This window comes from Chroicocephalus ridibundus, chromosome 7 (assembly GCF_963924245.1).
Source record: "Chroicocephalus ridibundus chromosome 7, bChrRid1.1, whole genome shotgun sequence".
Classification (NCBI taxonomy): Eukaryota; Metazoa; Chordata; class Aves; order Charadriiformes; family Laridae; genus Chroicocephalus; species Chroicocephalus ridibundus.
This window is the reverse complement of record NC_086290.1, coordinates 11454040-11476505: the sequence shown is the minus strand read 5'-3', so window position 1 is coordinate 11476505 and position 22466 is coordinate 11454040. Positions and strand designations below refer to the sequence as shown.

General features: G+C 50.7%; 1 protein-coding gene across 1 annotated transcript in view; it reads right to left on the bottom strand.

Moving 5' to 3' along the window:
• Positions 1 to 22466, bottom strand: part of ITGB5 (integrin subunit beta 5) — a 63028-nt gene that overhangs the window by 4365 nt on the left and 36197 nt on the right. Inside the window, exons 10-12 of the mRNA XM_063340713.1 lie at positions 21052 to 21481; positions 2579 to 2801; positions 1758 to 1861 (exon numbers count right to left, since the gene is read on the bottom strand). Of these exons, the coding sequence (XP_063196783.1) occupies positions 1758 to 1861; positions 2579 to 2801; positions 21052 to 21481 (757 nt within the window). The remainder of the gene's footprint in view (positions 1 to 1757; positions 1862 to 2578; positions 2802 to 21051; positions 21482 to 22466) is intronic.

Sequence of the window (22466 nt, the reverse complement as noted above, 5' to 3'; positions counted from 1 at the left end):
GATGTATGCCGTTGGCAGCTTCATCTCACCACTGGACCTGTCGTGCTCCTCATGTTGAAAGCTCCTCTCTGGAACCATCAGGAATGGAAATTTTGCAGAAGCAAAGGTGATCCTGCAGAATACAATGCAAGTCATAAAAGCCTCCCAAAAGGCATAGGTCTGGCTCGTCAGTCCAATTATAGATGCTTCCGCTCTACGAAGTTTTGAAGCACTGGCTGCTTTGTACCCAGAGAAAAGGCACATGGGAACTTCCCGGGTGTGTTCATTGCAACTCGGTATTTAAGAAGGTCCCATCCTCCACTGTCAGGACAATGCAGACCTATGTCTTCTGCGACAAATACCAGCATTTGGCCTTTCAGCAGGGACTTTTAACATGTGCTACATAACACGAAAGCACTTGTACACCAGGATTTGGCTGAGTCTGCCTGTAAAGAAGTCCACAGTCCCCAGGCACTTCCCCTAGGAACACTTCGCTTTACATCTTTCTCTCATAGCCCAGATCTCCAAGCCGCAGAGTGCCTTGAGCTACCAAGAGCTCAGCGCCACCCACAATCAACAGAAGAATAAGCGTAACTCCCCAAAATGTCTTAAAACAGAAAATTGGCTGTGTTTTTCTCTGAAAGCCATGTGGGAGACTGGCAAACCAGAGCCCAGCCTCACCTCCCAGGGCACAGTCAGCACAAAAGCTGGCTTTGGCATGGTGTGACTGAAGCAGGAGAGTTGAGCTTTAATGCCCAGTATTTGCTGGCTCCTAAGAAACACAGGCCAGCCAGGGATCAGGAAGGAGGTTCATGTGGTTTGGAAGTGCCTTGAACCTCTCTCAGTGTGCTGGTGTAGATGCACTCTCCAGTAAACTGCAGGGAAGGTGCAGAGAATGAGAGCAAGTCTCCCAAAGAGAAAGGCAGGAAACCTCACTGGTCGTAATTTAAAAGCTAGACACTGGATATGAGAGGAGTCAATGGGAAAAACACTGCCTTAGGAGGAAGGGAGAGAAAGGGCGAGCGAAGTAGAGCACTCCTACCTCTATAAACTATGGGAAGAGAAGGAGGAAATGTCAGATGTGGAATGCAGTTTATCCCTGCTTGATGTCTGTCCCTCCCTCCAAGGGTCAGGATTGTGATTAAATCTGTCACAGTTTGGGTTCCCTCTACCCCCATAAATAGCAACCAGGGACTCCCAGAATGGAGCTGAAAAGAAGGGCGAGAAAGTCATCTGCTGAGGGACACAGGTGTGGGGTGACATCTAAAAGAGGACACAAAGGGCAGGAGAGGAGCTTACTGGGGGAACTTTTAGCAGTCAGTTCCACCAAAGCAGAACTCATCATCTCCAAAACATCTTTGCTTTCTCTTGCAAGCTCACTTCTTCCAAAACGGATTCTCAGAACATTAGAGAATGCCTTTTTTTGGTTGATACTTTGTCCTTTTGTGCTCTCTCACGGCTCGCTTAATCTTCTGTCTCATCTGATCTCATCCTACTCTCTATGCTCCTTGCATTGTCAGTAGCTGTCCTTACACATCTTGATTTTAAAATGTTATTTAAATTCAAAGGGTTTTTTTACTTCAATATAGATTACAGCCTGGAGAGAGGGTCACATATACCACATGTACACTTATACACACTACATACACACATAGATTTCTAAATGCCAGGTTTTCCCTGAGGCTTTCTTTACAGATATGTCTTGGTCTGAACTAAGAGGAGTTCAACACCACAGTCACTGGCTCCCACCGTCTGCAGTCCTGCTGCTGCCGACTCACCGAGAACATCCACAGTGGTGATGATCTCATCCTTGCAGTGCTTTTGGCAGGTTTGGTTATCAGCCAGTCTTCCTGAGTTAAACAGCTTGCATTCAATGCAGTCCCTGCAGAAAGACACATGGAGGGGAAGATCAAGCACCCATCAGAAAACTCATGAACACAGAGATTCACCCCTCGAAAAGGGACTCGCTGGGTGCTGGTCTGGAGGCTGCACATCTGCACCACAAGGGAAGAGCAACTTCAGGGCTAGGCATCTCCATCTCACGGATGGATTTATTCTAGGAGTGGGTTCAATGAAGGTGCAAAACAGCTGGTAGGTTTGGGGATGGTTTGTCCTTTGGGTGCCACAAGCTGCACATCAGCTACTGCAAAATCCATCCTGAGATCAAGGCAGACAGCATTGCTGTTCGGCGCCAGCCTGGGGATGATGCCCAGGGCACCTCCGTCACTGCGAGGCAGGCACTCGTCCCCATCCTCCCCTCCTCTGCATCTTGCAGCTCCCCGGGCCCAGACGTTTGCAGCTCAGGGGGCAGCAAAAGTGGGGCTGCCAGCCTCTCTGGCAGAGTGGGACAGCACTGGAAACGAACAGGGACGTGAACCTCCATGAGGACTTGGGCAGCAACACTTGGTGCTTCTCTGCCTGGGATACTCTCAGGTTGCTTCGTGTGGGCTCTAAGCAGTGGTAAGCTTGCCTGGGGCTAATCACTCCTGTTTAATGAAGCAGGAGTAATTCCTTAGCTGAAAAGTCTCCCAGGAACCAAAGAGCCGCCCTTCTCACCAGCGAGACATCCCTCCTGAAAATCCCCTGTCCCTGTGGGTACCTTTTAGTGCTACAGACGCCCGGGCAGGTGGGACACTTCTCACACGTCTCTCCAAAAGCCCCTGGCTCAGTGCACTGACACTTCCCGCAGACGCAGGTGCCCCTGCCGCTGCACATCTGCCCGTCACTGGAAACACAGCTGTCCGTCTCGGTGGAGCAGTTGCAGTTGTCCCCGATGTAACCGGCGTGGCACTTACACTCCCCGCAGTGACACTCTCCGTGGCCTGAAGGCGAGAGCAGGGGGAAAGCATCAGCAGCATTCCTTGGGCAGGAGGGACCAGCAGCCCAGCAGGAAAAGCTGCCAGAGAGACCTTACTCGGCAGAGCATCAAACAGATGGCGATGGGCAACACCTAGATATCAAATTATTATCTACATTTAGCAGCAAAAAATACCTACTCACAGCTCTTCCAGCTTCCCTCTGTAGTCGCTCAAGACAAACGGGCACCTCTCCCTTCCTAGGTGGGACCAGGTGGCCAGGACAGGGGAACAAACTGCCCTTGGGAGGTACCAGCAGTGATGGTGACCAGGGGGAGAGAACAAGGCAGCTCCCTTCAAGGAGACACCTTGAGACACCAGCCTGCAGCTGGGGGAGGTGGCTTCCACCCCAAGTCCCCCTGGGACCCCTGTAAGGGTAGCACTGTCATCCCTCTGTGGGTGGAGGGCAGCAAAATGAGCCGATACACACAAGGAACCACCTATTGCAGAGCCCAAACACCATTAGCTGGCAGAGACTGTGTGCCCCAGCCAGGTGTCAAACGCGTTACTCTCTTATTCTTCGCTCTCTGGATGAGGGTTCCCAAGTGTCCCTCTCTTTTCAGGGTTTCCTTTTGCAGCTTCCTGGTTCGTCCCCATTTGGTGCTTGACACCACCAAGCAAACATTGACTCCTGACCGCATGTTTCAGCTATGTGTTGTCATGAGCCTTTCTTCCCGCAGATGGAATATTCCCCACCTCTGCCTCCCAGTGCCCAGCACTACGTAACTGGGCTTTGCAGAGCAGTACACCTCCCATCTCGGCAGAAGGTGAGCAGCGTCTCTGTCACTCAGTCCCCAACGCTTCCTAAGCATCACTCGACTTCACTCATGTGCCCACCTGAAGGTCCCAGCTAAGCTTTGAGAGTTATGTGCAATTTAGTACCATGATTTCCACTGTTACTGGTCTCTGGCAGCAGCTTTCAAGGTACTGCTTCTCAAACCAGATGTGTCCGTCTCAGAGGCACGGCACTGGGCAGACTAATACTTTGGGGCACCAGAGTTTGCGGCAGAGTCGATGTGATGTGGCTGCTCAGCGCATAAGCTGCACAGGAGGCAGCACAGCCAGACTGCGGGCAGTTTTCTGCTTGGTCTTGCTACAGCATCAAATTTTGCTAGCAGAGACGCTGTGGCGGTAAATGGGAGGCCCAAGCCATGCTTCCAGCCTGGTCTTCTCCAGGCCCCACCACTCAGCAAGAAGTTTTCTCCTGCTCCACGCTTCCCTGCCCACTGTGGACCTTGAGCTCCAGAGATCAGGGTGACTGCTGGGCCCTCAAAATGGTGTAAAAAAGGGGGCTCCTGCAAGGGCTTCCATGTCTCCTGGGCTGGCTGGTGTTTTGCGTGAGTGAATCTCTTGTTTCTTTGTCTACATCAAGAGAAGCGAAGACAGGAATGGAGCAGTGCTTCCTTGCTGGTTTTGAACCCAGGGTTTAGCAGCAAAAAGCCTAGCAGGGTGACCACTTCATAAGGTCTGCTTTCCTAACGGTTTTGCTTAAGAAGTACTCTCAAGAAAACCCTAAAACTCCTTAAAAAAAATATTACATCAACAAGCACCGTGTCCTGTGTCCAAATGAGACCTCTACGTCCCAGCCAGTACCATGAAGGTTGTTGGGACCACCTGAACCTCCCCCAGGGAGCAGCTTGGGGCAGCTCACAGCAGAGATGGATGAAGAAACTGACCCAGTAAGGGCACTCCCCTACCGAAGCATCCCCTTGCAGCTGTGGGGTTTAGCGATGGACTGAGAAAGTCAACAGGCTGCAAGGCGTTCGGCGACAGAAAGTGGAGTGGCTGGCTGCCGAGCATCTGGTTTCAGAAAGGCATCCATCAGCCTGCTGGAAATACTGCTCAAATTCCTCCTTGGTCGGTCCCTAGGAGAAGGGATGCCTTTGAAGGCATAGTTTATAGCTGAAGGGTTTGCGTACGACGCTCATCAGCAGCCTAATCACAGCTCAGCTTTCCCACTGGTAACAGCCTCAAGCGCCTCAGACAAGATAAATTATATACATGCTCCTTTCATCGGCACAAAACCGCTGATCTCCCTGCCTCTCCCATCGCTCCAAGATTACCAGAGAGGCTGTGGATTGTCAGGCTATATCCCTTGCCAACAGCCATGGGAACACCTTCTGTTTTACAAGGCATCTCATATGTCCCAGCACATCACAAGATGCCCTCCTACAGCCTCTTTTGCACTCCCACCGTTTGCTTTGGATCCAGCCCGCAAACTCAAACATTACTAGACAGAGGAGGTTATGTTTACAAGATCTCTAGAGGTGACCTCCTTCCCCGCCTACATCTGATGGAGATTAAAAATCCCTCGTTCTGTTTGCCTTCGCAACGACAGCCTTACCCTTTCCCCAGACACATCCATACAGGTTTGGTTTGCCCCTTCCTTACAAAGCTCCAGTTTTAGTTCAGTTTTTAAAGCCATCAGCGCCAGGCCAGTACAGGAGGCTAGGAAGCCTGCACGTCCCTTCCAGACCCTGGCAGGCTGGGGATGGAGCCTGAAAGGACTGCCCTGGGGAAGAGAAACGCATCCTATCAAAAACACTGCCATCAGAAAATTTAAGAAATAGCATCTTAAAGCAAACATTTCATTGACTGAAGGGGATGAAGAAAGAGCCCTTCTATATGAGGGTGACTAAGTGTGGGGTGTGAGCTTGAAATTTAAAAACAAGCTGAAATGTTTTTTCTGCCTCGGCCACACTGGCTCAACGTGCAGTAAGTCACTGCCTGAGGCTCATCATGGGGAATGTGCCAAGAGTGGGAATTTCCATGTTGACCTTTAACGGCAAAGATGTTACAATCTTCACTGCCTGCATGAGCTCGAAAGAGTGGCCACTCCTGCAGCCACCATGAGCTCCCCTTCTAGCGTTCTCCATCCGTCTCCCACACAGCCTGAAGACCGGAGAAACGTGGGTGAGTGGGATACATTTATTTCTCATATGGGTGTGACAAGGGTCGTCCCACTTCTCAACATCCACCTGGAGCACCAGAGATGGGAATCCACTCCGTCCTCTTGCTCAGGACACAAGAGGAGCCCTAAGGCAACATGGCATGCTGGTTACAGTGAGTCTTTTGGTGAGGGTGACCCAGAGCTGAGGTGTGCAGCATGCAGAGTGCTACCTGGTACTCGTATTTCACAGAAAAATGTGCTGCATGTTTCCAGTCTCAGCTATCCTATGGTCACATGCAGTGCTGATGGGGCTAAGCAGTTGCTGTGGCATGTGAGATCATGCCTGCAGGAAGCCTTCCACCACTATGCCGATGATGAACCTAGTTTCACTTCCCAGTTTCATTTCCAAGATGAAAATGTGTCCTCGAGGAGGGGGTGTTTCAAGACATCTCTCTGCACCAGCAGAAGTCTCATGGTGCAGGACATTACCCTGGATTTTAACCCCCCTGCGCCCTTTGAGTTTGTATGTTCTCTATTAAAGCTGGTTTATGAAGCCAAAAGACATTAATTATGTTCTCCAAACATAACAAGAGATGTTTTCTTCTGTTCCCATCCTTGAAATGAGACGAACTTAGATGTTTAAAAGATCCAGATCTAGTCGGGAAATTGAATGCTCCCTCTGAATTTGATAACATACTTTCCAGCCAGCTCTTGATTCTGGGGGGGCGGGGGGGCGCTAACATGAAACACATGTCAGGGAGGCTGCAGAAACACTCTGGGAGGGTGCAGCAGAGGAAAGCAATGCTTCTGGCGGGGGGAGAGCAGTCCCCAGACTAGGTTTGGACTAGTCTGGTCTCCGTTGAGGTGGGAGTTGCGAGGCGCACTGCTGTTCGGAGGGACCCTCTTGCCAAGGAGGCCACCAAGGCGGACCAAGCCCAGCTGGTCCCTCCATCTCTCTTCCCATCCCGAAATACATCCCCATCCCACTGCTGTGCCCCGGCTGGGCTGCACGTCTCGCTGTCGCTCAGGCAGCTTTTGGCAGGAGGTCCAGCCGTCCTCGTTTCACCCCAGCCGCCTCTGCCTCCCCCCGTCAGCTGCCCGCCGGGATGACAGCCACAGACCAAATCCCATCTGTCCTCACGCCGGCACCGCGCAAACCTGGCTTGGCAGCCCGACACCAGCGCTGCGGGCTCTGGTCCCCGAGCTGGGCCGTCGTCGCCGAGCAGGAATCAGGATAGCAGCTTCTGGCAGAAACTTCCAGCCTCTGACCCTGATTTCATCCCGGGCTTCTTGATAGCAGGCTGGAAAGTGGAATCACACAGTGGCCAAGTGCTCGGCGAGACAGCCCGTCTGCCCCCGGCGATAACCCAGATTGCCTTTGAGGAATTGCACCAACCGCTGCTGCACCAAAGGTCTGAAACTTGAGGCACTAAAAGCTCTGTCGCTAGGTCTTTCCACAGAAAGTGGTTTTCTTAAAGCCTCTTACTTTTGGGGACCGCAAAATTATGCAAAAATACCATCTCTCTTTTGAAAGAAGTGAGAAATGATCCCAGCTTTTTTGGAGGGGGAGAAAGGGTTTGAAAACAAGCCCCTCCAACACTCATATTTTTCCCTACCTTCTAGAAAATTAAATTGATGTGCCTACTATACAAGAAAAAAATAATCTTCAGGATTTTTAAGCCAGTTTCTTGGTTTCTGAGCACTCTGGAGGGGAAGGTCATACTGCATTTTGTTCCCACTGAATCAAGCCACTTATTTTTGTGTCTCTGTGCTCACATCTAGGCTTTGGGTCGGGACCTTCAAAATGCTGTGCTTTTGTCATTTTTGGTTACTTGAACCACCAGTTTGAAAAAAAACCCCACAAAAACCCCACAGGAAAACCAATTACGAGAAATAAGGCACAGCAAGCAATTTCCAGATTCCCTGGTGCCACCCCTTTAAGGATCCCTGGCCACTGTCCCCATCACTCCGGAGAGCCCCCACGCAGAAGCCACATGTTGTTTGTATTCCCTGGGGGTGGATGCACCAAAGCCATCTGCTTCTGGGAGACAGAGGAAGTCAAACCCTACCGACACAGGGCACCGCTTGAGCATCATTTTTGTACCAGACCGGCCAATCTCCCGGCAAAAGCGCCCGACGTCTGCAGGAGAGGCTCTGGGAAGAGCACATTTTGAGTGGGAAGAAGCGGAAGAGGTTTTGAGCGCTTGGAAAATGTAGACCTTTCCGTTTGGGAAAGGGCTATGGTAAGACACAGTGCCTGCTTAGGCAAATAAATCATCGACTTCCCCACTAATCTCTTTCCATGACTCACAGGAGCCGGCGCTGCACACGCAGAGGCCAGGCAAGGCGAGGCAGCCTGCCCGCGGCACGGCTCGGCTTCGCAGCATCGTCCTGCTGCCAGATGGTCGGCACCAGTAGGAAGTCAGGGAGAGCCTCAGGGCATTTTAAATACTGGGGATGGGCTTAGGATCCATTCCCCAGGTCACACCAGTATGGCGGGGAAGAGTGGCAGGTTGGCAGGAGCACCCCCAAGTGCTAGAGCCCACGGAGAACAACCACCTCCTTGCGCAGAGGAGGTTACTACATAAACACAGACAGACAAACGTCAAGGGTCCAAGGTTTCTGTGTAAGCTGAAACGCGTCCACCGACTGCCTTCATTCACACCAGAAGACAGCTCGCCCACGCGCATTTATCCACAAAGCAATACTGAAATAACAAAACACTAAGAGGCCAGTAATAAGTAAACAGTGCTTTTTTGTACGTTACTTATACCAGACACCACAGATCTGTGCATCTTCCCATTGCATTAATTTCAATGGATATTTATATTCCAAAGCATACGGATTTGGCCAAGAATCGACATGGCTTTAAATAAGCCTTTATTTCAATCCTGGTGCTGGTTGAGCTCACCAGTCATCAAAAATAGCATCAGAGATACAGACTAATGAAACCAAACACAGAGATACAGACTAACGAAACCAAACCAGAGGAATAAATACACGTTTGAGCTGCTAATTCAGTCCTGGGTACCACAAGTCCCACCACCAGCTCCACATTACTGCCAGCATCCCCCCACGTTGCAGCATTGCAATTACAAAAAAAACAACCCCCCAGCTCCTCAATTTCTCATTCACTTGGGAACTTCTGGGTTAAATGAGAACTGGGCAGGGAAAACAGGGCTTTGGAAACTGCTGTCTCATGAAGGCAGCTGAAAGCAATCCGGGGCAGGCGGATTTCCTGCGGCAGCCCTGGCCAGCCTTTCCTCATTTTCTTTCTCTCCGCTACAGAAGGGGAGCCGAAACGCAATCACGAGATACAGCTGATGAGCCACCAGAAAGCCAAAACGGGCAGCGAGGAGTCATTTCCTGAAGGAGATCTAAAGCTGCATTTCTTAAAATAAAGCCTTCCTTTTTTTTTTTTTTTAAAGTAAGCTCAGCACTCCACAAATCTCTTGACTTTTGCTTATGTTAGCTCCTCAGCCGAGCCTGCCACACGTGGCCTTTTGGACGGAGACCCAGATCTGGGAATTGGAGCTTTTAGGTCCTGCTGCCGACTCTGCTACTGATGCAGGGAGCGATACGGGGCGAGGGCTGCTGCCAGACCCTCCCAGAGACACAGCGCTTCATCCCGAATGGGGGCAACTGGGATGAGTGTGACGGTTCCCTTCGAGCCATGGGTCCAAATACCGTCCCACCAAACTGGGCACATGCTCATCCTTGGCTTCATCACCCCTTAAGCACCCAACATGGAAGGCACTGCAGAAACTGCTAGTAATTCCTATTATTCCTTAAGCCAAATAGGAACGTATGTGTGTGTGTGAATTCTCTGGGTCTTTTTGTCCCTCAATCCTCTAACTCCGTAGGCTCAGTAGGCTCTGTGCCACTGGCCTTTTCCACTGACATCCATCCATTCTCATGCAGGTGTTTATTGGGTCTCCCTTGGGACTCACCAATGCCTCTCCCAACACAGTGCTCCTCTCTCCAGCCGACTCTCTGGCCCTTTCACAGACAAGACCCGCCACAAAACCCCCTCAATGCAGGTCCCCCCATTTGTTTCCTTACTCCCCAAAAAGCCTCACAAAGAAAATTGCTTGACAAAGAGACGTTTCCACATGGCTCTCCCAACCTTGCCCAGATACCACCAACATCGATGGGTACAGAACCAGGAGCTTCTCCCACACTTACATAGTTCTTGGCCCATGTCTTAGCCCATGTCTTCTTATACAACTCTACATTTAGCCTTCAGCTTTTGTCATATAGGGGGACATATAGTGACCATGCATTAGATGAAATGCAGATAAAGGGGTTGAGAAAAGCTATAGTGCAACCCTCCTGCCGACGCATGGTGCCTCCAGGAAGGTTGAGCTGCGTCTCCCTGCTCTGCTGCCCAAGCAGGCTCCTACTACCTCCTACCACCCAAAAACTCCAGATTCATTCTTAAAATAAAACTTGGCTCCAAAACAAAGCTGCACGATCCCAAATGCCTGAGCTCCAGCGACAAATTCTATGGTTCAGGCCCATCCCTCACATGAAAAGCAGGATAATTCCTACCCTGCCAAAGCCCAAATGGGCTGAATGTCCTTTCAGCTGGACCTTGTTAAGAGGAGTGGGCTCTGGAGCAGAGAGAGATTCTTTCTCTGCAAAATCCAGTGCCGTGGGAGCCTTGCCCAGTTCTGTGCTTGGATGCAAACACATAATCTGGTGCAAGTTCACCAAAGGTCCATGGTTTTGGAACACATTTCTCCCTTCCCAGTGAAGCTGGAAGAAGTCAGAATAGCATTCAAAATAAGGCCCAAAAAAAAGAGAAAGAAGGAATCTGCAACCCGTGCTGTGCTTCCCTTTTAGGTCAACTGTTTAAATTTAATTTTTTTAACCAAACTGAGCAAAATTCATGGGTTGTCAGTGCCTGTCAACAAGAAAGGCAGAGACACAGGATTTCACTCACCTGCTAGTTTGAGACTTTCATCTGCCTCTAAACCCCAAACACAGCATTCATTTCCAAATGCTTATTTCTGTTAATTGCTATAATCAGAAGGACCAAACGCCAAACCCGTCGGGATGCTGCCTGTAAGGGCAGAGCATTTAAGAGCGTTTGTTCTAAGACCATCTTCTCTCTTTGGGGAGCAAATAGGCAACGTGCTGTGTTTCCAAAGTTCATCTTGTTTTTCTTTTGGAGCTTTCTACTTTCTGAGATAGAAGGTTCACAGCAGCGGGCAAGGGGGGGGCTGCGGCAGGTCAGGGGGGTCTGGGTACATGCACGCACCATCAGATGACACCTCCGGCTGCGACCGGCACGCTGTGCCGCTTTAAGAGCAGAGACCCACAGACAGAGCTCTGGCTCCTGTAAAGATGTCAAAGACGTCACTTCTTTATTCTTTTAATTCTGCCCTGGCATTTAATGCCTCATTAGCATGCATTAATGCTTGCAAAAGGTCCGCTCAAGGACAAGGAGAAACCCCAGTGAAAAGAGGCAGGAACAGCAGCGCTCTGTGAGGTTTGGTCCTCCAAGGAGCTGCTGCCAGATTTGGGGAGAGCTGCAAGACTTTGACAGCAACGAGGGCTCGGGCAGGGGGAAAGGAGGGGTAAGAAAAGACAGCCTTGCCCTTTCGTGCCAGGAAAGGAAATTCTGGCGAAGTAGTACTCCATCCGCTGGGGAAAATGTGCCCAACTCCATTGCTGTTTCAGTGTGAACAACCAACACAAACCCTTGGCATCACCAAGGCAGGGCAGGCAGGGTGTACCTGCTGCCAGAAACATAAAGTGAGATGAAAAACATGCACAGCACCAAGCAGAAACACGAATGGAAATATCATCTGTTTTCCCGGGAGAAATCCATGCGAAGATCCTAAAATATCTTCAGTTGGAAGGGACCCATGAGGATCATTGAGTCCAACTCGAAAATAATCAATAATATTTAATAGGCGACAATGTAATGGTAATGACTGGTAGTGTAATACTTAATATTGCATTTATTTATTATGAAAGAAATCCAGAGGGGCATGTACATGAAGCACAGAGTACTCTAGCAAAGAACCACCTACCTGCACTGAAACGCAGCCACCTCTGACCTGAACCACAGCAGCTGCACCGGGCAACACGGGAGGTCATTAGCAGAGCAATCAGAGGGGAAACCAGGCTTGCTTTTTTTTTTTTTTTTTTAACACACTACAGCTACAAGCACTGGCCATGCTTTCGCAGGTCACAGCTGCTGGGCAAGGGTCACCCCATGCCGCTTGTCCCAGCCCAGCGGCCATTTCAACCTCTTGGGATGTTCAGCCTTATGAACGGGCACAGAGCAGGATGGGGAGGCGCACAGTCTCGGGGGAGAGCAGCACATGTCTCAGGATTAAATTGTAAAGAGAAGAGAAACCAGGTTAAAGGGGAAAAAAATAAATTCAGAGAGGAAGCAGAAGAGAGAAATTGGGGAAGGGTGGAAATGATGCCCTGGAGGCAAACAGCTGGGAGGTTCCAGAAGCCTCCTAAGACTGGAAATGTGAAGAAATACAATCACTGAGTCACCCCTATGCTCCTCCAAAAGGCCACCGAAGATTTGCATGCCAGGGAAACAGGGACTTTATGAAGATGAAATGTGGGATGCAAACACCTCCCAGCCGGCTCTCAGCCCCTCTCTGCACCGGGGCTCCGAGCCACGGCTCATAGGGGTGAGCACACCCGGAATGACCCGGGACATGAATTTGGCACCTTAAGGCAGAGAGACCTGCGAAGACCAAAGGAGTTGTCGGGAGTGGGAGGTTGGCTGTACCAGCAAGGCAGTGTTAAGGACGGGTCCCGTCCAAGGCAGTGGTTTATGGGGTGTCCACCTCTCTCGACTTAGGGCTGCCAGGGCCTGAGCCAAAGCCCATCCACGCGACCCAGCGAGCCTGCACTGGTAGAGGGTGTGTTTTAAATAAAAATCCTCCCTGCCAGTCCACTAACACCCAGTGACAGATATCCATGGTCAGCAGTAACACACTGAAGAGGTGTGAGTGCCCCCATTTCCCTGCCTCACCACAGCCCTCCAACATAATAGTGATTGATGCTCAGGAACCGCTTGCTTGTAAGGAAAAAAATCAACCACTGCTAAAGAGGGATGCTAATGCCAGCCAACTGCTTGCACAGCTCCTGGGGAGCTCCTCTCCACCCTTTCAAATTATCTGGCCCTGCTTTCCATCGCAGAAGGTGCCACCCCAGCATGGGACATGGTGGGCTGCCCGCAGCAGGTGAGCACATCCCATAGGTGCCCCTGTGGCTTCTCATCCTCTTCACACTGTGTAAAGAGCAGAGAGTTTCTCAATGACATTCCCCATTAAAGGCTGAGAGGTTTCGAGTGTTGCTCTCAGAGCTCCCTGTCCCCAGGCCAAGCACGCACAGACCTGACCCTTTGGGAAGGCACTGTGGGAAGCAGCCTGGGATGACCCCAGGGCTTGGCCACCAGCTCCCATCACCAGAGCAAGACCTAAAAGTCAACATCCCATCCCACATGTGATGGCAGCAGCGGGCTCCTCCACAATTTCTTCCCTGCCTGTGGAAACGTTTTCCAAATCACTGCTTGAGCAATCACGCTCTGCCTCCCCAAAATACTGCAGTGGCACGGCAGCCCCCTCACTCTGCAGGAGGTCAGGCAGGAATGCAGGGATGTCAACAACTGACATCAGAAAAAATCCGGTTTATACTAACACGCCTCCGGGGGAAAAAAAAAAAGTTTTTCCTGATTTGGGGCTCAGATGTCGTGCAGACAAATGACATCGGACACACAGCATCTGCAGGGAGCCTGTACGCAGGGCGAGAGCAGCGTCGGTCCAAGCGGGATGAAGGTGAATTCAGCTGACTGCTCTTCCAGTTAATCCCCATCACAGCCCGCAGCCCTGCCTGCCCCAGCTGACCTGGAGCTTACATTGCTTTTGGCTGACCCACAGGATGGGAGTGAAGGGAGCTGACCCAAGCCTTACATTTCTTTACACTAATCCACGTGATGAGAGTAAGTGGAACGTGCCCAGCTTTGCAGTTGAACCCCAAAAAAGGAAGAGGACAGCGGAGGTCCCCCATTTGATTTGTTTTTTATTAATTTCTAATTAAATTAATTAATTATTATTTGCAGTCTATAGAAATTCTTGTTCGAGCCAGAACCTTTCACAAGTGGAGGGTGGATGTAAGCTGGAGAGGGGATGCTCACCCAGCAGCGGCACCAGGCACGGGCACTCTGCCCTCAGTTCATCACTGCTACAGGACACAGCAAGTCAGAGATTTATTTTTCCCTCTTATTCAGGAGGATTTTTTCGTTTCATGCGTTTCTTCTCAGGCATGCAGGCATCTCAGGGCAAGGGCTTCTGCTGAGCAGCTTCTGCAGGTGATAAAAGCCAAGGCCGGACGGGAACGCGGCAAGGCGAAAGGCTTTTAGGAAGCTCTAGGATAAACGTGCAGCCTGAGTGAGTCTTGACCACATCTTAAAAGAGAGATGCTACCACAGTGCCATCTCCTCACTACTTATTCCGGCCATAAGGTCCCTCTGGGCTATGCAGCAGCTCTGTAGGTAGGAGACCTCAAGATGCCTGAAACCAGGTTTGTTGGCTGCTAAGAAGGAGCGATGGGCACCTTGTGCCCCACACAGTGTGATGACACTTACATATCTCTCTATTTTCTAAGTCCAACCTCAGCTGGCTTTCAGCTCCCTGTCCTCTACCCTGCTCTTCGGTGGGGAACAGAGACCCTCGCAGTCCTGTTACCAAAGACAGACTTCTGCTTTGTTTATAACCATATGCTAACTAAAATGTTGTTTGTTTCCTACTAACCTTCTTACTGTGTGAGAAAATAGCTAATTACTGACCTTCTTACTGTGTGAGAAAATGGTTAGTCACTGAGCTGATGTTACAGCCAGTGATAATGAGGAGACAGCCAGAAGTAGCTAATCACCAAGGACGGGATAACAAGAAGTAGTTAATCACTTCAAGGTTCTTTTACCAATTAGGTCAGAGCTGTGGCTACTTCAAGGAACATCGTTATCATCCTCAAAAAGCTGGCAAACTTACAGTAAACTTTTCCTGTCCTGAGATGACTCAATACCTTAAAAGGATAACGTGAGGAAGGGTCTCCTTACCCAAACGACCACCGAGACACTCACGCTTGCGCAGAAGTGTTTTGCTGACGCAGCAAAATTTGATACGCATGTGCAAAAAGACTATTCGGTCATCCTAATGAATACATAAGCCTAGGTGGAGTTACGTATTAGGCAGGTGGAATTATGAGACTATTCTGTGTATAAATAATGGGTGAATATCCCCGGTAAGGTGTGCTACATTTGTGGGGTTTTCCCCCTAGCACCCGACGTCAAAAGCAATACCTCCTCGCTAAACTACTTTTGGTTTCGAGAGCTTTTATTTCAGGTAACAATCCTATAACCCACCCTAATGGAAAAGGTTTTCAGCTCAGAAGAATTTAGTAGGTTCAACTCACCCCAAACCACCCTCCCCTGCCCCGCAGCCCCGACAGCACACGCAGCCTGTCCCTCCGCGAGCCCCCCACCTGCTGCTAATGACTGGGACCACTAACGAAGCAACCGGCATCGTGAGGTTGCACCGTGGTGACCCAAGCTGACACTGCACCCTCTGTCACCAAAATAAGCCTCCAAAATGCTGGCAGACGTGTGCTCCTCATCCTCCGGCCCGGGGAGCGGAGCAGGAGCCGTGGACCTGCAGGGCAGCCGTCCCAGAGACGGAGCCGCATCTCCTCCGCAGCTGCACGGCTGACGGCTGCACAAGCACTTAGCAACAACCAAAGGATTATTTTTAACTTCCACATCTTATATGGTCCTTTTGTCTCTGCCCTTCAGGTCCTTTTTTACTAGGCGGTGCTCAGATTCCACCTTTTTACACAAACTAAATAAAAAGACCCCCGAGTTCCCCAAATCAAAAACCTAAAGACAACAAGACTTGACATGACTTAAAAGAAAAAAATGCAGATGTGGTTTAGGCTCGGTTCCCTGTCCTCTTTCTGCCACAGGTCACCCTCTTCCCCTCCGTCAGGGGCTACATTTGCTTAATGCCCCCCCTGCCCTTGGCACCGCCGCAGACGCTGGGCACAGGCAAGCTCCCCTTCCTCCCCAAACCACCCTCAACCCACCACCTGCACCTCAGAGGTTAATAAATTGAATACTACCCATTTCTTTCTTAGTAGCAGCTTCTGGTAAAAGCTTACACACTAGGAATGAAGAGAATTAAGACAAGAAAAAGAGGTCAAAGCTGGATCACAGTGATTTTCACATCCGAGCCTTCAGATGCACACCAGCACCCTCCCTCCAGGCCCTACAACGGGGCAGGTGAATAATAGCTACAAAAGACAGCGTGGAAAAAGGTCTATTTCCATAAGATGTGTCCACAGGCACAGTGATTTGCATGGTGACAGACCCCACCAGAAACCCCAGCGTGCCATCAAACCTGAGCGCCGCTCTCAAAGCGCGGGGCTCCATTGCACAACCAGAAACCGTCGCGCTGGCACCGGAGCCATCATCCCACCAGACCTCCCGCAGACACAGCGCTGTCCCCGGGATGGGGAACACCAAAAAAAATATTGCAGAAGCAGGAGGGAGATTTCTAATTTGAGGTTGTGGTAAAAGAAACAAAAAAGCCTTATCTCACTGTGCCTTAGCACAGGCTAAAACCTCACAGTGCTTCCTTATTTAATAAAACCAAGAAAGGGAAGCACTCAAAAATAAATATGAGGACTTGTACCTCCTCAGCAGTTTTTGAAGTGGTTTCTGCAGGGCAGCTGGAGTTGCAGTGCACATCAGCTTGCCTATTCTCTGCGAAATAACCCACGGATTTTCAATGAGCTGTCACTTCCTAAATCCCATTTCAGAAGCGATTCTGGCACTTGCCTGTATTTGCAAATCCGACACCTGATGCTCCATTGCTGACCCGAGCTTTTCGTGTCGCTGTACTGGCAAGTCAGGCCAGACTCCCTGCTCCTGCGCTCCGAGGCATCGCCTTCTCACCCTGCTTTTGCCAGCCACGATCTTTAGCCATCTTAACCAGTTCAGATGCTCTCAGCTGCTTAAGAGCTAGAGAGAAGTTGCAGAGCTTGACTAACAATTGCAAAGTGTTTATAAACCTGATTTATTGTCTAGTTTTAAAAAAATGGAGAAGAAAACCGCAAAAGACCTGATTAAGCGAACATCAGCAGTCTGTGTGTTGCTCAGGCAGTATGGATTTTCGGGATGAGATCCTTTGTGTTTTAGGGGGAGAATCAGCTTGCAGCATGGCGAGTGCTCGTTACTTACACCTCGGTAGCAATGTTCCTGGGCACAAAAACAGTCCCAGGCTGAAGGGCGCACAAATAACACCCACATGGGGAGCCGGGGAACAGTGGTGATGGTTAAGGGGAGATTTCTCTTGAGACACCAAAGCAAAGACGATGCCGTACAGCCTTGCATCTCCCTCCCTCCAAAACACATCTGCAGCACTGAAACGCTAATGAAGCTTGGCCTCCGGCGGCGAGCCAGTCGCTCTTCATTAGGGGCAAATGCGTGATGCCTTCATTGGGGGCCTCTCCTCCCTCTCGCCACCTAGTTTTATGGGACCTTCAGGAATGCAATTAGCGCGCCAAGATGTTTCCTCCTTTGTCAGACTGCCTGGCAGGCAGCCAAGGGGTTCAAAAGCCAAAGGGCCGCGCAGGCAGCCGTCCCTTCCCGAGCCCGGCTGCAGGCGGGAGGGAGGGCTCTCTTCCCCTCTCCCGCAGCCACCCACACTTCAGAGCAGAGCCCAGACCGATGTGCCGAAGGTCTCAATGCAAGAGGGCAACTCTACTGTCCAGAGAAAAACTGGGAGCAAAGCGTTCAGGGCTTTGGGAAGCGACTGCCTGCTTTGCCGGAGTGTGATGCTGTGGATAACCCGGTTGCATCTCTTTTGGAGGAACTGAGCCACCCCTGATGGCCCTTCCAGAAGCTGGGTTAATGGTTTCAAACAGCTACTCTGGAGCTGTTAACTGGACCTGGGGAGCAGCAGAATGAACGCCACTTATTAGTGACTGAGTGGCATTGCCCCAAGAGTTGGATGCAACTTGAATGAACATTCATGATGTGTAATAAATGACTCTTTTTTTCCTGCCTGCCTCACATATGCAGGAAGGACGTTAAACCTCCCACTAACAGGAATCAAATTCTTGCTTCTCCTTTAGATTACCTCCCAGCCAAAATCTGCTTCTCCACTTGATGGGGGGCTATGAAAGGACAGGAGCCATTCGGTGTAGCCATCTCTGCTCTCAAACACTGACAAAATGAGGTGCCAATATTTATAAATGGACCCAGGAATGAAAATGCTTTTGCTGGCCAACGGACTGAGTAGCATGAGACAAGCTCAAAGTTCATTTCAGAGTTATTTCAAACCCGCTGTGGCTTTTGCTGGGAATACGGGATGCCTGAGCACGATCTGCCACCCAGACCTTAGTCATGGCAGTGACTTGATGGGGACAGCTTTGCTCCAGATTGCAAAAGGAAGAAATGCCCAGGCTGGTTGGTGATGGGCTGACGGTGCCTCCAGGCCAAGGCATGCAAAAAAGCATGGCCACACACATGCAAAGCAGTTTGGATGTATGGATTTTTACTTCTTAGCTTGGAAAACTGTGCTTTCCTCCTTGGGTCAGGTTGGACTGGCTGCTCTCCCACCTGCTCCGGCCGGGATGGGCACTCAGAGGTTCATGATACCATCTTGTTCAACAGATTAGGCAGGCGTAAATGCATTTAACAGGGGACGCTGCAGCCCATGTGCTAAAACTTGGGTTCCTTTGGGTGAAAACACTGTTCGAAATACAGTAACCAGAAATTCACTGCAAGGCATAAAGCACCTTTTATGCTAGAAGCAGATTCGTACAGTACAAATGACCACAGCGATGAGTTTCCCTCCCAGGTCCAAGCCAAGCAACTCCTGAGCGAGGACGGAGAACAACAATCTGCAGCAGTTCCCTCCAGGCTGCTTTTTTGGTTTCTGCATTTGTTAAAATGAGGGTGGTCTCCCCTCGTGGTGGGATTCAGCCTGCAAGAGCAGCGGGCACCGGGATGGCAGGGCATTTCAGGGACAGAAGTTGTGCCCAGGGGAAGACAGAGCGGGGCAGGATGTTATTTCCCCCCCTTGCAGGAACAAAAGCGGTGACCAGACCCCGCATGACTGCCCTGGAGCACTTCCTGCACCCAAGGCATGACCCAACCTCCTCTGGCTGCCAAGTCCACACATGCTGGTGGACCGAGATATTCAGTTCTGAGTTAAATACACCGTCTTTTCCAGGAAAGCCCCATTTGCAGTGAGCAGAGAGCATGCATCTGCTGGAAGCCACCAGAGATGCTTGTGTAGCAGAGGGCTGTCCGTTAGGGCCAGCTTTGGGCACAGCCCTCTGTGCAAGCTCAGACACTTTTCGTGAGCTGGCGAAGCCCCACGCCTCTTGGGCTGACAAAACCACCTCAAAATGTTATGTCATTGGCACGGCGCTTGCTACAGCTCAGATTTAGCATCGCAACTGCTGGAATTTTTTAAAAAGAGTCAACAAACCAATGGCAATAGAAATACCAGGAGGCACAGGGAGACCCACCCCACGCAGCTGTGCCGGACTCCATCCCACCCCTGGAGCAAAGAGGCCAGTTGGCCTCAGCCTACCCTTTGTTTTCTTTCACAGCTATAAAAAGGACTTTTAAATGACTTTAGAAAACTTTGGCAAATCCCAAACCAGCTATGCTGCTCTTCCCAGCACGAGAAGCCCTCCACAGGGACAGAAGAAAGCAAGTGCAACAGAAGACACACAGTTTGTTCTCCTGCGGAGCGGCAGAGCTCTGCCTCTCCTGATGAAATGGAAATTCAAGTAAAGGGATGTCCTCCTCTTCCAGTACCAACCGCTACACCGGTAACTTCCAAGCTCTCTTTAGCATCGCTGCCCTGCTTGCTATTAAACACACTCCTTTTGGGAGGGATGATGCTACCACAGCAACATGGTCATTTGGAGAACCCCCAGGCAGTATTGTTCTCAATTACTTCAGAGCTGAGTTGATTTTTTCACCCATCTACTTTCAAATATACCTTTTTCCTGCTTGCTCATCCCTGTTTCCCGTCCAGCATCAGCAGGGAGAGCCTCAACCCTCCTGGTCCCAGGAGAGTCGCTGCGGGAGGTGGTACCTGCCTTCTCCCTGCCCTGCAATAGGGAGCCTCAGGGCAATGCCAAAAATCGGGGTATCGCCGTCCTCACCTTCAACAGCGCCCAAACGTCACTAGCCAGGCTACAGGAAAATAAGCACGAACATCCTCTAGCGGCCCAACAACACGATCGTCTCAAAAAGCCAGGAACTTGCAACCAAAAGGTGCCCCATCACTTACGGCCCAGCTCAGGGCAAGATAAACAGCAGGGAAAAAACCCACCACTTCCCTGGAGGAAACATGAAAAAAACCTATTTTTCCAAGCTTACGCTTGTTTTGGAAATTTTGACCAAGATTTTCAGTTAAGGAAATATTTTACTTGCTTGAAAGCAGGCAAGTTTTAAAGAATAACCTTTTGCCCGGCTCCAGCTGAGGGAATTATGTTTGAGGGTTAATCCAGGCAATTACGCGCAAGGTAAATTATGTGACTTCGGACTGACAAGGAATTAAAGCCATTTTAGCAAACACAGCTAAATAATTCCTCTACCTTTGCTTAAGTAAAGCTGACAGGCTCCATCTTTCCCAGTGAATGGCTTGTCTTCCCAGTGGGCAGAAAAATCTATACATAAAATACCTTTAGGAATCTTCAACACAGATTTTCTCTAATAAATAACAGACTGAAACACAACCTCTCCTTTCACCTGCGCTGCACCAGCGGAACACTTCAAATGCTTCACCTTTGAAAAAAGATTGTTTCTGCCTACACAGGGAAGGATGGCACAAGCAGAAGAAATCCAGCCTATGAAGACACCAAAAAGCTTCAGAGGATTCAAGGCGGTGCTGGTTTACTCTTTCCTGGGGATGTTATGTCAAAATAACAACACCGAAGCCCAGACTCTGCTCACCTCCGAGGGACCCGGGCAGAGGACAAGCCTGCCAGGAGAGAGCCTTTCGCCCTAATGCTGGAAACCCAATTCTGATGGGGATAATGCGCTTTTTGCTCATTAGCGTGGATGCACTGAACCCTCTGCCTCCCTTTTTCCATAAGGAAAAGAAAGGGAGTGCAGATCCCTCCAGAAACAGGGCAGATTTGGGCAGGCGCAGCCCCTCGCACTCCCTGCACACCCCAGCCCAGCAACCCTCCCCATTTTGGGGCGGTTTCCCCTGCACCCCCTGCATCCCTGCAAAGCGGAGGGCACGAGGGAGGACAAGCTCCTACCTGAGCAGAGGACTCCCTTGTACCTGGCGCAGGAGAAGTCGTCGCACTCGCAGAAGGGCCCGTAGATGTTTCCGAACTCGCTCTCGTAGCAGAGGCACTGGTTGCAGCTGCACTCCCCTCTCCCGCTGCAGAGGGGTTTGCCCTCCGCCTCCCGGCACATGGCCTGGTGCATGTCCCCGCTGGCACCCTCCTCGCACTCGCACCTGGCCCCCAGGTAGCCCGCGTCGCACTCGCACAGCCCGCAGGCGTAGGTCCCGTTGCCGCTGCACTTGCCGCTGGCCGGCGCGGCGCGGCCGGTGCAGCCGCAGAGGCAGTTGTAGGTCACCGCCACCTCCAGCGTGTCCCGAAAGCCGGCGGGTTTGATGGTGAAGGTGTGGGAGGTGTCCTCGGCCGGGCAGCTCCGTGCCTCCACGGCTACCTCGAAGGAAACCTGAGCGGGGACAAAGGTTGAGGTGTAAGTTAAGACACACGGCCCCAGAACGGCTGTCAAGGGTATCCCGGGAAGGAAGGCAGGAGGGAAGGGCAAGTGTCCTGAGGAAAAGCCATTCTCTGGAGCGGGGCCGTGCTCAGTGCATTGAGCTTTACTCTCAGGTGTGCAAAAAAAAAAACCCAAAACAACTGTACGTCTAGCGAGAGCATCTGCAGCTCAGTGCACGCCCATCTGCCCGTCCCACGAGGAGTCTGGCATCCTTAACATTTCAAAACTCTTCACCGTCAGCCGTCAGCAGCAATTTTCCCCATTGGGGGCCGTTGGCTTCTGTGAAGCCTATTCCCACGAAATAAATAGGGAAAAACTCTAGCCCATAAAACCCCAGTTTTTATGCTATATAGCATAATAAGCATAAATAAGAAACTTTGTTGAAACCAAGCACTAGCAAGGATCTAACTGATGCAGCTCAAGGACCTGAGGTGCCTACAGGATCACGGATTTAGAAGATTTTATGGGAATCCTGATCTGTACAGAGAGGTGTGCACCAGTCACACAGTCCCAAGCTTCCAGCACTCTGCTAACGGGCCATTTTTGATGGATGCTTCTGCTAAGACTGGCTTCAGAAAGTTATACATCATTATATGGTTATACATCACCCCCCTACTCATTTTCTGTTGCTACAATCCAGTGTCAGGGATTTTCTCCTTGAGAAAACCAAGACCATCCTATGGCTGCTTGCTTGGCCCCCGAATTAATCCTGCTGTTTGGTGGGGGTCTCAGGCTGGCTGGTGCTGCCTGGCGCTGCAAAGAGGATTAACCTAATTCCAAGGAAACGAGCCCCTCTCCTAAGCATCAGGAGGGAATGATTTTTCTCTGGAGACATTTGGGGTCACCTCACGCTCTCACTGCCTGCTCCATCCCACATGCCAAGGGGTGACGTGCAGACAGCGGCACAGCAGCCGCCTCCAGCCGGTAGAGCTGCACC